At 43.1% G+C, this 14,344-nt stretch overlaps 1 protein-coding gene across 1 annotated transcript in view; it reads left to right on the forward strand.

Moving 5' to 3' along the window:
* Nucleotides 1-14,344, forward strand: part of Cdh17 (cadherin 17) — an 80,932-nt gene that overhangs the window by 26,127 nt on the left and 40,461 nt on the right. Inside the window, exons 2-3 of the mRNA XM_027403525.2 lie at nt 6,823-6,890; nt 11,054-11,152. Coding sequence (XP_027259326.1) covers nt 6,823-6,890; nt 11,054-11,152 — 167 coding nt within the window. The remainder of the gene's footprint in view (nt 1-6,822; nt 6,891-11,053; nt 11,153-14,344) is intronic.

Genomic DNA, 14,344 nt, shown 5'->3' on the forward strand with positions numbered 1-14,344 from the left:
CATGCTAGGTGAAAAGAAAGCCAGCATGGAGACCATGACAATGTTCCTCAAAATATTCTCAAGAGCTCTATTTTTCTTTAATAAATGTAATTACATTAGTAATTCCTATTATCATTAATCTTATAAATTTAAATAATTTTTACCTTCTCCAGGGTACTAGCTATCCTCTTGTGAATTCATGAACCTGCTGATAAAATAATCACCTCCTGTTTTGGATACATAGACCCAGATTCTCATATTCATAGACCAGTTTATCCATACTGTGAAGTTTAGTGAGACCAAAAGGCTTGTTTTTTTGTGGGGTCTGGGGTAGATGTGGGGCTGTCTGTTCCCCTTCCTTCCTCTTTCCTTCTTTTCTTTTCCTTCAGCTCTAAGCACACCACACTGTCACTTCCCACCCCAGGAGCCATCAGTCTGCAGAGTGAGGCAGCAGACCTCATTTTATGCCTGGGTGCTTGTTTCTAGCTTGTTAAGAGTTGCCTTAATTGGGTGGCTAATTTGTCAAGGGTACAAATTGGTCAGCCCCTACTTAAGCAAAGTAATTGGTGCCAGTGATTTGTGAGCCAGAGCAGAAAGATGGGCTTGGGTGACCTCAGCATGGCTTGGTGAACAATGGTGTGAGCCAACTTTAATCTGATCTTTATTCATATCTGGCCTTGCCTTAGAATTTATGCTGCTCTTAGCAATATACAATGCAGCTGTAAAACAAATGACACACAGGCTAAGCAGCACTGTTTAGTCCTGATGGTGTTATGGGTCTAGTCACATCCTCTACTGCCCACACGACCCTGTGATAAACTAATTTTTTGTCCTTCTCCCACGCCTTCCTTGCTTTTTGCATGGCTCATTCCTCAGTGTTGAATAAGTTATTTCAAAGCCCACATTCTCTTCCCTCAAAAACCCAAATGAAAAGGACTATCGATGACTGACCTTATTTAAGATTTGCCTAGCACTTAGCTTTTCAACAGGTGTGTGTGTGTGTGTGTGTGTGTGTGTGTGTGTGTGTGTGTGTGTGTGTGTGTGTGTGTGTAGGTAATGTTTGCATGTTGAGTTTCTGTAGGTTTGGACCTAGGAAGTCCCTGTAATTACTCAGAGGAAGTAGAGAAATGACAAGAGTGTCTTCAGCTGGTGGAAAACATTTTAGAAGCATTAGAGACCAGCAAGAGAATTGCTCATGTTTGTGCTTCCAGTGTCACTTTGGGGATGCTATAATATATATTGCCATCATAAAGTCTCCTTTGAGGCCACCCCTGTCCTAGGAACAAGGCAGCACCTTGTTCAGTCAAAGTCAGGAATGAATGGCTGAAACAGATTTCAACATCACATGGTTCTGGAGCTCAAGTCTAAGACCTAGGTGTCTGCAAGGTTCCTTCTGAAATCCACGGAGAAAGTTCCGTTCCAGACCTCTCTTCCGGGTTTGCAGATGGCTGCCTTCGTAATCAAGTAGTCTTCTTTCTTGTCTAGGAATCTGTGTCTAAATTTCCCATTTTTATAAAGACAGCAGCAGCAGCCTGGGTGAGGGCCCACCTTAATGTCCTCATTTTCACCTCATTTTCTATGAAGAATCCAAAACAAAGAAACAAGTTGAGGAGTTTGGGAGTTAGCACTGTGACATATGAACTTGGGAGGAAGAAACATCAATAGCTGATCACATTGGGCTTGGTTAAAAATTCTGGAGTAAGGTTCAGAGGGGATTTGAAGAAAGAACAATACACAAATATGTTCCATACAAGAACAAAATCTCTCAGGCTGTCACAACTTTTGCCTTGGCACACATGGTATGAGGCATGTGTGTTAGGGCAGGGTGAGACACAGTGCAGGAAAAGGAAGAAAAGCCATGAAGTACAAGCTAAATCTTCTTAAATTTGTGGAAGGATATAATGGATGAAAGTGAAGCTTACAGGCTAGAAGAAAGAGCATGTGGTTTAGAGCACAGGCCTAGAAATGAACAGTGTGACCTCAGCCAAGTCTCTAAGCTCTCAGACTTCTGCCTTTTGATATTTTCATCTCAAATGCATGTGGTATCTGCTTTCATAGGGTTCCTCTGAAAAAATCATAAGATAATTCACGTGAAAGTCTCAGAGCTGTGTGGCTTGTTTCCAGTGAGTGCCAAGTGCCTTTGTGTTGTGATCTCATATAGTGTGCAGGGATGACTGTGACTTCCGGGCTACAGTGGACTACGGGAGACTCAGTGAAGGCAACTCCCCTAGAGAGTTCCACATTCAAGGTCAAGGTCCTGATAAGCCACCTGCTGGGTGAGGTGACTGAGGTCTTCTGTTCAAAACTCAGTAAGAGCCCAGAGTCTTTGGTCTTTGTTAAAGCAGGTACACTTGACCTTTCAGACAGTCACCATAAGAACTGTCTGAATTGGTCTTTGCTCCTGAGGGAGACCTTGACAATAGAAAAATTTTCAAGCAGATGGTTGGGTCAAACCTTCAGATGAGATGCCGCTGAGTTATCTGAAAGTCGACTAAGCTCTGTCCAGGTGGTATCTCCAAGTTGTCCTGTGATGTGGATTTTGAAGCTTTAGGCATGACCCAGGGTCTGATATCCACCTAGTGAGTCATGTTCCTGCAAAGAGGAAGTCAAAGCAAGACCTGTCTGAGAGAACAAAGTTCTCCGACATAATTCTATCCTTGGCATAGTTTGCTCTGAATCATTTGGGGAAAGGCTTCAACTTGCTGTTCCTGTTTGGAGACTGCTTGGGGCCTGTTGCTCGAAGAGTGGGGCTGTCAGAAGTGGGCTGTAAAAGGTGATATCCAGGCCAATGGTGCTTAAAGTTCTGACTGAGAAAGCACAGATTTCAGAATGCCACATCCCGTCCTGGTATTAATCCAAGACTCTCAAAGGTGGATACCCTCATTGCCGGGTGACCAGGGCCTAGTCAGGGCAGACACCTGACCCCAACAAATCAGTTTCCATATTCCATGCTTCTTACAACTTCGTGGTGTGGAGGATTGTCCTCAAATATGTCATGACACTCCTTACAAAGATGTGGCAAGTGGTTATTTCTATTTCTCTCAGGAAACAGTCCTGTGAGAGGTAATACTACATGCAAATGATGAATAGGTGATTTTTGATCACTATCTGTTTTAACTCCCTGACAATGATAAGAAATTCATTTTATTAACGTTGGTTTTTCTGTCAATTTGTATTTCTTTGAAAGATTCAAGAGTCCAAAAAAAGAAAAAAAAAGTCAGTTCAGTGAAAGAGGACATATTCCAACTATTTTTCAACCATTTATTGGAGCAAAAATCTTATCGAATTTAACAGAGAAATAACCCCATTCATCAACTAAAAAAAATGAATTGCTGCACTAAGCATTAAGATTATGCTTTAAATCTCAAATTAGTGAATGGTTATTTTTATGAGAGTAATATTTATTCTGAAAGCTTATAGATGAGAACAAATTAATAGGCTTTCCATGTTAGACAATGATGACTGGCTGTATAATTTAACAAACATCTGTTGAGATCTTAATATATGTGAACTATGGTATGAAGCACTCTGGGAGGTTAAAAAAGTAACAAGATCTCTACTGCACAGGATTTTATGTTTTAGTAGAGGCAGTAACACCAATAAATAAAGCATAGATAAAACAATCCATCAAGTAATGATAAATAATAAGACCAGGAAGTTAAAAAGGAGGAGACCTCTGTCTGGAGTCAAGGATGATTCCCTGAAGAAGGTAGGAGTCAAGGCCCAGCTCTTCGATGGCAGACCTGTTCTCCTTGTTTTGGGAGCCAAGTTCCTAGCATCCTATTTAAGAAGTCTGACTCAACATCTATAAGGGAATAAGGGAGCTGGACCATCAGCCCAGTGATGGTGAGAAGCAAAGGGAGAGTGAGGAGCCTATATCCAGACTTTGTTAAGCAAATTCCTGCTGCTTATTGTCTGTGCCTCAGACCTGTGGCAGGTGGGAGAGCAGCAAGTGCAGGACACAGATCCAGTGATCTGGGCAAAGTGCACAGTGGCCAGGGTGTGGAGAGGGAGTGGTAGATAAGCCTGAGAGAGTTGGTCTAGCTTGTGAAGATCCTGGATGGGGAAGAATTTGAGAATTGGAAGCCAATGCCTCAGTGCTGTTGTTTTACTTGTATCAAGAAACTGTAGGTTGATAACTAGTCATGTGGATTTTGATCATGTTTAGAAGGTAGTTAAGCGCCAGGTGTTGGTGGCACCCGACTTTAGTCCCAGCACTCGGGAGGCAGAGGCGGTCGGATCTCTGTGAGTTCGAGGCCAGCCTGGTCTCCAGAGCGAGTGCCAGGATAGGCTTCAAAGCTACACAGAGAAACCCTGTCTTGAAAAACCTAAAAAAAAAAAAAATAAAAAAAGGTAGTTAAACTTAAGAATACACATCACTCAGTATGCATGAGGGTCCCTTTGATATCTAGGACATCTACTTATACCAGATCCAGGCCTTTAGGAAAAAAGGGTGTGACACTGCCTGTAACCACCCACCTCTTCCTGTACACTCTAAACCAGTTAATATTACCTAAATGCATAATTGGTTTTAATTTTAAAGTAATTAACTTTTAAGGTTAGCTCCAGCTGTTTTCCTTTCCCCTTCCTGTCGGTCTTGACGGTATTATTTTGCTCTATTGGCCGCATCCTTTAAAATCTCTTCCTTTCTTCTCATAATTGCCTTTCTAATTTCAGGACTTGCACCCCGGAATACATAACCGCATTCACATCTTTTGCTTTTTTGTTTCATTTTGTTCTTTTGAGACAGGGTTTCTCTGTGTATCCCTGGCTATCTTGGAACTCTCCCTGAAGATCAGGCTGGCCTTGAACTCACAGAGATCTGCCTGCCTCTGCCTCCAGAGTACTAGGATTAAAGGAGTGCACCACCACTGTCCAGTATATTTTAAGGCTAGGTTTTGCATATAAGAGAAAACTTGAAGTATTTGTCTTCCAAGTCTGCTGTACTTGGCTTGACATATGGTTTCTAGTCACCCACTCATGGCAATCTTATTTTTCAGTGCCACACTTTCCTTCTGGGATATCTCACCAACCTGAATGCCTCATTCGTTGTAAATACCATAGGAATCATTATCATCTTGTCCTGCCTTGGAAGTGATAAGAAACAACTTCCTCATGTGTTTAGTGCCCCCATCTACCTCCAATATTTTTTATCTGTGGCTAGTGAATCTGCAGGTTAGGAATTTGTGGATATATGGGGCTGCTTGTATTTCCTCTCATACTATTCTAGAATACGGATGACTCATAATTTCTTTGAATGTTTTCCCAAGTCAAATAAACAGTTCTCAATAATTAAAAAACATGTCTTGTTTGTATTTAATTATAATGAGTTTAATCTAAAGTATTTGGCATGTCTACCAAATTTATTCTGTTACAAAAACTAAATTTTAAACAGTCAAGGAACTAATGAATCTAAGAGTCCAGAAGGACTATAATTCTAGCTTTTTCTTAAAATAGTCATGGAAACTTAAGAGTGGGTTGTTTAACTTAGATGGTATGTGAAAACCGTACTCTCTATAAATGTTTCCACCTATGTTGCTATGTGTGTGTCTTTGTTACTATCACATCGACATAGAAGCAGGAACGGGAAGAAGATTTGGAATTTGGAGTTCACCTCCCTTGTTGGATGTCCACCCAGGCCACCTCTTACCTAAGGGGCTTTAGGCAAATTGTTCAACTTTAAGTTGAACAATTCCATGACATTCCAAAAATTCCTTATTATCCCTTACTTCATGCCTGTTATTATATAACCACTAGGCATTTTCCTCATGAGGAAACTGGGGGACAGAGCAGTGAAATTGTTTGCTTATGGTTGAAATAAAGCAGCAACTCGGGCAGCTTGGCTCTGTGCCACCCTCTGTCCCACTCCACGTCAACTTCCAGGGCTTTCCAACCTGGAGGTCTGAAGGTGATGACACAGCTTGTTTGTATCCACCAGGACTTTTGTAAGGCTAAACTGGAATAGCATGCTTCTCTTCTCCAGGGGATTTAAAAGTTTTAAGCAGTTTTCTATGCTGTTGATATTAGTAATACATATTCAATGTAGAAAAACTTAAATAAATGACAGAATGAACTAACCCGGCATCATCCATAATCCCCTGGTATAATGATAAACTGACTTGGAACTTTAGTGAAATGAATACATTTTGGTTCCTTGCTTGTTCTTTTAAATTTTATTTATTTTGATTTTGATATTATAATAGGCAGCCATGCTCCTTTGCAGGCCAAGTGGGAATTTTATTTACATACTGGAATCAGTCTCGACGCATGACTGGGTGAAAATGTGCAGCTCTAAGAGGGGGTGGGGAAATAGTATGCATTCTTTTGGAGCAATCCAAAGCACAGGCTATAATAATATTCAGAAGACCAAGGGGGCAGCTGGCGAGGTCGCCGAGGGTTGTCAATGGTCTTGGCTTCCCTGCACTTGAGGAATCTCATGCATTTGCAGAGTTGAACCATGGAAATTCTCTGACCTAGCTATCCTGGCATCCCCCACAGCACATCTCCTCAGCTATGGGAATGAATAAAAACTATAAAGCAAACACAGAGCAAAAATGAGTGAGAGAGATACGTTATGCCAATGATATAAGACACTCAAGTGAAGTGAGGCAATCACAGAAATGAAATTACAGAGCCCATTTGGAAATGTTGACTGGTGCATTGTTATAGATGGGGATAGAGAAGCTTCTGGAAGATTGGCCATTCCACACAAGGGAGAATTGGCCTCTAAGGACCCTATTTTGCTAAGTGTATGACAGGATAGCATCCAAAGATCCTGACTATTGGAAAGATGTGATTTGACAGTCTGATAACTAATACCCTTTATCTCTGGTTCACTCACAGGCGTCCAAGTGAAGATAGCAATGACCTCCACCCGGCTTCACTCCCTGTGTCTTCTCACACTATATTTGGTAAGCACAAAGGGATATTTTCTGACATCTTTCTACCCCATACCGTGGAAAGAATGGTTGTCACCACTTCTTTTTAGGGTAATCTACCAAAATTAAGTCGTCATAGAGAATGGATGTGCTATCTTCTCATGTGATGTATCTAATGAAGTGACTCCAAGCCCCATGGTTGCCCATCAGGTGAAGGGGACATTTTATCCTTAGTTCTTAGAAGGCAATAAGCCATGTAATGGGCAAGGCTTAGCTCAATGTTTGTGGTTTATTTTTATGATACTGAGGCCCAAGCCCAGGCCCTTGTACATAGAAAAGTGTTATACCACTTAGCTACAGCCCTGAGTTTAAACTTGACCCACCCTTCACCTGTAGCCTCTGGCTGAAGAGAGGATTTGCAGTGATGTGTCTATCAGTCTCTGTCACTTAATCTTAACTTTATTTTGTTTTTTTGAGACAGGGTTTCTCTGTGGCTTTGGAGGTTGTGCTGGAACTCACTTAACTTTAAAGAAATCATGAAAGCCAGCCACAAAAGCACAAGAAATGATTTTCCCCCTGTTTTTACCATTGTATACTCTGTATTTTTATTTTAGTAAGTGGCTCGGAGGTTCCTAGTTGCATTTGTCTTTAGCCACATCTTGTGTCGTTGTTGCTGTCTGACAGGCTTTGAGCATAGAACTGAAAGGAAACTGGGCTCCAGCTACTGAGCTTGGCTAGACAGCAGGTACCTTTCCTGCTTTACTCACAAGACTCCTGAGGTGCAGAAGGCTGTCCAAAATTAAACTGTCTGAGGAATCAAGATTTCAGGAGTAGTTCTGACTTTTTTTTTCCACAAAAGGAAATATTTAGATTGCCTTACTTAAAATCTTGCTTCCTTTTTTCTGGTATCTCAAATCAATACACCAAATTTTAAGTCCTCAAAAAGCCTCACTGGGCCTGTATAGTTTAATTTAGTATAGTTAATATAGTTTAAATGTTTTATTCAATACATTATGCATAATAATAGATATATTTCAACGCATGTACATACTGTCTTTCCATCACTCGCCCATGCCTTTTTTTTTTTTTTTTCACATTGTGAAATAGAACCAAACCAAGATTTCTAGACTCTCCTTCAAGGTTGAGGTGGAGACTGCTGTTCAGCTCCTAGAATTCTCACAGCCTGGGGGCTGTATGAGGACCACGACAAACATCCTCATTTGACCCTTGTTCTTCTTGACTTTTCAAACATCCTTTTCTACCTGTATTATCATAGGGGACAGTAAAGTCTGAGCCAGGTTCAAATGTGAGGCTGCCACTTGCCTATGATAGGAAATAGACTGAGTCACTTTAGGCTTTAAACCTCAGTTTTCTGTCCTTTGGGATGGATTTAATCTTAGCATTTGACTTATAGGAGCTTTCGGATCAAGGAGGAGCATAGCCAAGCACTGAATAGATAAGAGCCATCAATATCATGACGTTTCAAATGTCCAGCATCTATAACTACATGGACCCTGACCTCCATAATAAAGGCAGTTATTTTAGCTGGCTTTGCAGCTTCAGCAGCTAGCACAGAGCTAGGAGGCAGGGTAGATTTGAATTACATGGTTATGAACTGGGAAGCAGCATTGAGATCTAAGAGAGAATGACAGTTGGTTGTAATACTTTGTTGAAGGTGACTTGCATTTCTCTTTCTGGATGAAGGCTGCTTTGTCTTCTTGCCACTTCCACCATGCCATCCATCTCAGCTCTGGCGGTGTGGTTTGGTGACTCATAGTGTACACATTCAATTTGAAATCTTTATGGCCCCAATAGTCATATTAATGGAAGGGAAGGCAGATTTGCTGCTTCGATATGAGGATGCAACTTTGAACCCTGGAACCACCTCTCTTACCCTGCAGTATGCTAGCTCGTCCATATGTGGAAAGTGAAGCCTTGCTTGTGAGGTCCGTGGCCTGATGAGGTTTCCACTGGTGTGGGTAATTGCAAGGCTGATTGCTTACTGGGTGGTCTCAGAGGCAAGCTTTGGAGCTTGCTGGTAGAGCCACAGAAAAATGCTGCCCTTGTCTTAGCTCCACCATAGTGACACTGGACGCCTATGCCCTTCTGTCTCACCTTTCGTAAGTAATGGAACTGGAGAAACCGTGAGAAGAAGGAAGGAAAGGTTCACAAAGGAAGGCAATCTCAGAAAGGAGGAGACAGCTAAAGTCTAGAAAATTATTGTGGAAGTTAAAAATGCTTTTAGCTGCAAACAACATGAAATTGGGCTTTGGAGCAACTTAAATAAAGGAGGGTTATTTCTCATAGATAACAGGAAGTCCAAGTGACAAATTCAGGACAGGGACAACCATACCATGGTATATCAGAGGCAGGAATGCTTTTCTCTTTGGACCACTATCGTTTTAGCTGGTTTGTCTCCCCACAGCTCAGGGTGACTGCTCCAGTTGCAGATAAAGGCAAGTGCCTCTCAGAGAGCCACAAGGAAGGGTGAAAATGCCAGGTATACCGTCCTTTCCCATCAGGAAACAAAGGCCTGGCCTCTTCATCTTCCTCCTTACCTCCCCACTCCTGTCATGAACAAGAAGTAGGTGACTCAGCTTCCATCTGCAAGGGAGCCTGGGAGGGAACCCTCAACTTTCCTACCTCTGTGGTGGAAGGCAGCAAAGAGACTGGCAGTGGCTAAGGCCACACTGAGCAGAGAGAAGACAAAAATCAAAGGCCTTCTGTTTTTGTTTGTTGTTGTCTTTTATTAGACAAGCTGTATCAACTAGTCAAGATCCTGTGGCTGAGATGCAGCTTAGGACCTCTCCCTGTCCCTTGCCCTCTGACTGTTTGGATTATTCCCAGGAGGAAGTAGCTTGATGCCAAGCATCCACTTGTTTTCCCTGAAGAAGGGGAAACAAAATTTGCCGTTAGTGTGTCTGACTCTAACTTAACCCAGCTCACCCTGCCACACACTGGAGGACCAGGGAGCACCTAGGAAGGAGAACCTGCCAGCAGCCTGAATATGGCACTGAATTCTGGTGTTGGGTGTAAGGCTGGAAGCCTCTCCACCTGCTCTCCTCTGCCCCCATCTCCCTTCAGGAGCTGTAGTAAGGGACAGTAGTGATGGCAGCCATTGACTGTGGACTAATCTCCAGGGGTTGGCATGGTGGGAGCCACACCTTCAGGCACCTCCCTACTACAGCCACCTTCCCTTCCATCACTTTTCACCCCCCCCCCCATGGGCAATAATGTCTATGGGTTGAGAAGGCTGGTTCCAGAGTTGCAGGTTCAAATCCGGCTTCTAGTTACTCCATGGACACATAACTTTTCAGCGCCTTGGTCTCAATAGGGCTCCCTGCACTATACTTCCCCAGTAGGTACAGTGATTGCCAGGATTAAATGTGCTTAGGACAGACTGCCATGAAAAGCATTTTAGCAATTGTAAACTACAATTACAGGCTGGTACTCCTTACCAGCCTGGCCTGGATTCCAGTGACCCTGGAGGCTGCTTAGATTTTTAAGGTCTTTGGACTTTAGAGCCATGTAGGATCCCTGCTTGAAGTAAACACTTCATGATTTTATTAGTTTTAAATGAACATAACGTGCTATCAATTGTAAACTTGATTGAAGCTTTTCTTAATGCTGCAGTTCCAGTTTGACTAGAATTTACCATGTGATTATATGCTAAGGAAGCATTACACTAAGCTATCTACATATCCCCCCTTACCCACCCCTACCCACCCACACCTAAATGCACCTGTCTTTGAGGTGGCTATAAACTTCATTCAAGATGCTGGGAATGGGGCACAATGTTGTCAGAGAACATTTGAAATGGTTTCAAAAAGCTGGTGTAGCCATGAATGATTTAGAAGACAGAGTGACTCCTGGGAGGCCACAGATTTGTTAAGATAGGTCAAAGCGTTAGGTCCCTGCCTCTCACACCATGTTTCACTCCGGTTTCATTCTTGGAAGTTTCTTTTGTAACATGGGAGTTGAGATTCTTCCCATGGGATGGCAGCTGTCATGGTTAAATGAGAAACAGCAATGTGAGGCTCATGGCAGACAACGTTGACAGGGTAGGAGAGTCCCTTAATGAAACTAGACCATTTTTTTTTTTTAGCTCCACACATTGTTTCTGAAAGTCAAATAAAACCATGATAGACATGCATACATTCACTGTATGTGCTCATTTTCTCTTTCTTTATTAACAGACAAGTGGATATGGCCAAGAAGGGAAGTTCAGCGGTCCCCTGAAGCCCATGACATTCTCTATTTTTGAAGGCCAAGAACCCAGTCAAGTCATATTCCAGGTAAAGGCTGCCTTTCATCTTTGCCATCTTGACTTCTCCTGTCCACAGTGGACCTTTGTCCCCAACTCTACTGGACATCGGGGAGTAACATGGAGGCTGGAAGTTCTTATCACCTGTGACTTTGGGAGCTGAGTTGCAGAGGTGGGTGGGTGTAGTGTCCCATGAGTTGGATCTGGCATTCTCACAGAATTCCTTAATTGTACCTGTGGCCAGTGCTTCTGTTCCTCCCACAGGGAGTTGGCATTATGGATTCTGCCTCTGCCCTGGGTAGAAAAGGTACTGATTTGGGACAGTGCTGGCCTCTTGACCATTAGGATATCTGTTCAATGAACCTGGCCTGTGAGATGACTAAAGGAAGAGCTTCGCTGTGTGGCCACAGCCTGACTTCCCCTTTCCTCTTGTGCATGAAAGTTGATGTCCTTGCCTGTGGCTTGCCCAAGGCATGCTGGACGTTAGTCATCTTTTCTGTCATTATGATGGTTTTGTTTCATTTTCTGTTGCTTTCAAAAATACCTTGACAAAGCCAACTCGAGGGAGGAAGGGTTTGTTTGGGTTCACAGTGCCAGACAGGACATAGCCCATCATATCATGGCAGACGTGGCATGAGGATTGAGAGAGTGACATCACATCACTCTGTAAGCAGAGAGAAAAAAAAAAAACAGAAAGTGGGGTCAGGCTATCAAACCTCAAAACCTCAGTCTAGTGACCCAGTAATGTACTTCCTCCAGTGAGCTCTACCTTCTAGAAGTCCCATACACTTCTGAAACAGGACCGCCATCATATATTTGATAATGAGCCTGTGGGCAGCATTTCACATTCAAATAACAATAATGACCAGCTACAGGGGATGGAGGGCAAATGACTCAGAGAAAAACAGAGTTTGACTCATGGTTTCAATCTGTGGTAACTTGGCTCCATTTTTCTGGACCTCTGGCAAGGTAGAGTGTGGTGGAGGGAAGCTGCTTGGCCTGTGGTGGCTGGAGGCAGAGACTGCAGGGAGGGTCCAGACAAGCTATGTACTCTAGAGGTACTCACCCAGTGTGACTCATCCCTCTCAGTCCCCATTTCCTAAACCCATTCAGCAAATGAACTCATTAATGAGTTAGTCTACTGAAGACATTCACACCCTTACAATGCAATCCCCTCAATAGCATCACCAGCTGGGGACCAGGCCTTCGACACATGAGCCTTTGGGGGCAGGTGATTCATATTTAAGCCATAATCCTGGGAGGTGGTTAGGTGCCAATGAAAAGCAGCAGGGGCTGGGGAGACAGTCACAGAAGCATGATGACCTGAGTTTGGATCCTCAGCACCCACACAAAAAAAAGCCAGATAAAGTGGAGAGGAGGTGGGACAACCCCAGGGTTTGTTGGCCCAGCTAGTGTTGCCAAGTCAGTGAGTTCTATGTTCAGTGAGAGACTCTGTCCCAAGGCAGTAAGGCAGAGAGCAGCAAGCAAAGGGACCCAGTGTTCTGCACTAGATTCCTTGTGTGTGCAGGGACATGTACAGTGTGCACACACACACTCATGTACACGTACCACATACAACATGCATCATTGAAACAATGTGGAGAATAAGACTCCTGATGTTGAACTCTTAACACACACACACACACACACACACACACACACACACACACACACACACACACACACACACACATGCACATAGTGTGGAGGATTAGCCCGAAGGTGGAGTGAGGAACCTCAGCTCCCCAGGGCACTGAAATACCCTGGAAATGCATCAGAAGGTCCAGGAAGAGCATTTTGTCTAGAGATTGAGAATGCTCTGTCTTCTCTTTCCATTGCAAGCATCTTTATAATATGGGACAACAGTAGTGACCTTGGGTGAGAATAGTTTGGCTCTTTGTTGTTTTCAAGGGCACAGTGTTTTTACTCTTGTGCTATTTTGCTCTCCTGCTGCTTCCTTGTTACAGAGTCAAGGAGGCCAGCTCATTTCCGACAAGTCTTAGAGGACACTTGAAATAAACATGCTGGAATCTGGGACAGGAATCCTCCTTGCTCCCAGAGTCCATGTTCAACAAGCTTAAACAGCACATGACAATTCACCAGTATCCTGCACATCACAAATGGGCTTGGCTTACGTTTCTGGTCAGAAAGATCTTCCCTCTGGCTGCAAGCTGGACAGACTAGGTTCACAAATCTTCCTCATTTTCTGCCCTGCCCAGGAGCACATTAGAGTCCCCCCAGCGTTCTTCACTCATTTCCTACGCATACAATACTTCACACACTTGACATTTCGTTCATTTTTTCATGTGAACTTAGTGGTTAGAAGAGGAACTAAAAAGCAAACCCATGCATGGAAGAGTCTGATGAGAGGCTGGCAGTCAGAGGGCAGTAGAAGAGTGATGAGTTTTATTTATTTTGAAATTGACAAATAACACTTTCATATATTTTTCATGCACAAGTTCACACACACACACACACACACACACACACACACACACACACACATATATATATATATATATATTGAATCGATTACTATACCTATCTGCTCAAATATCATTTTTGTGATTAAAAACCGTAAAGGCAAAGTTGATTTTTCAAGGAGGATGGTAGTGGGTGAACAGGCAGGTTTCTGCATCTCTGAACTGAGTGAGTGAGTGAGTGAGTGAGTGAGAAGGCATAGAAGGAAGCAGTCATTGGTGGCAGATGGTAGAGGTGTTTGTTTAGCAAGAAAGCGACAGACAGTCCAGAGCTGAGGGTGGAAGCCTGTGAACATCAAGTCTGCAGGCTTCTGACTCAGCGTAGACTAGGTTGGCCCTTCATTCTGTGTTCACTACTAAGTACCACTGGTGGCCTTTGGAAAGACATTCCCTACATGTGTTCATCAGTGAGCCTGGTGAACACAGAAGGCTTAGGGGACAAGTGGAATGGTCTTGGGTCACTGAAATATTCCAGTGGGAAGCATAGGGCACTGCTTAAGTAAGGGCAAAAAATGTTGATGCTTCTCCAAATTCATCCACTGAAACTGTTCCCATGCAGTACTATTAAGAGTTAGTTTTCCTTAAGCATTTTTTGATGTTTATTGTGTGTGAGTGTGCACATGCAGTGGGACAGGCCTGATGACCCAAGTAAACTCCACAAAGTTATCCTCTGACAACCTGGTGTTGTTGCACTTATCCTCCATCTCATCACACACATACACACAAACAAAAAAACAAAAACC

The sequence above is a fragment of the Cricetulus griseus genome, chromosome 2, assembly GCF_003668045.3.
Source record: "Cricetulus griseus strain 17A/GY chromosome 2, alternate assembly CriGri-PICRH-1.0, whole genome shotgun sequence".
In the NCBI taxonomy this organism is placed as follows: domain Eukaryota; kingdom Metazoa; phylum Chordata; class Mammalia; order Rodentia; family Cricetidae; genus Cricetulus; species Cricetulus griseus.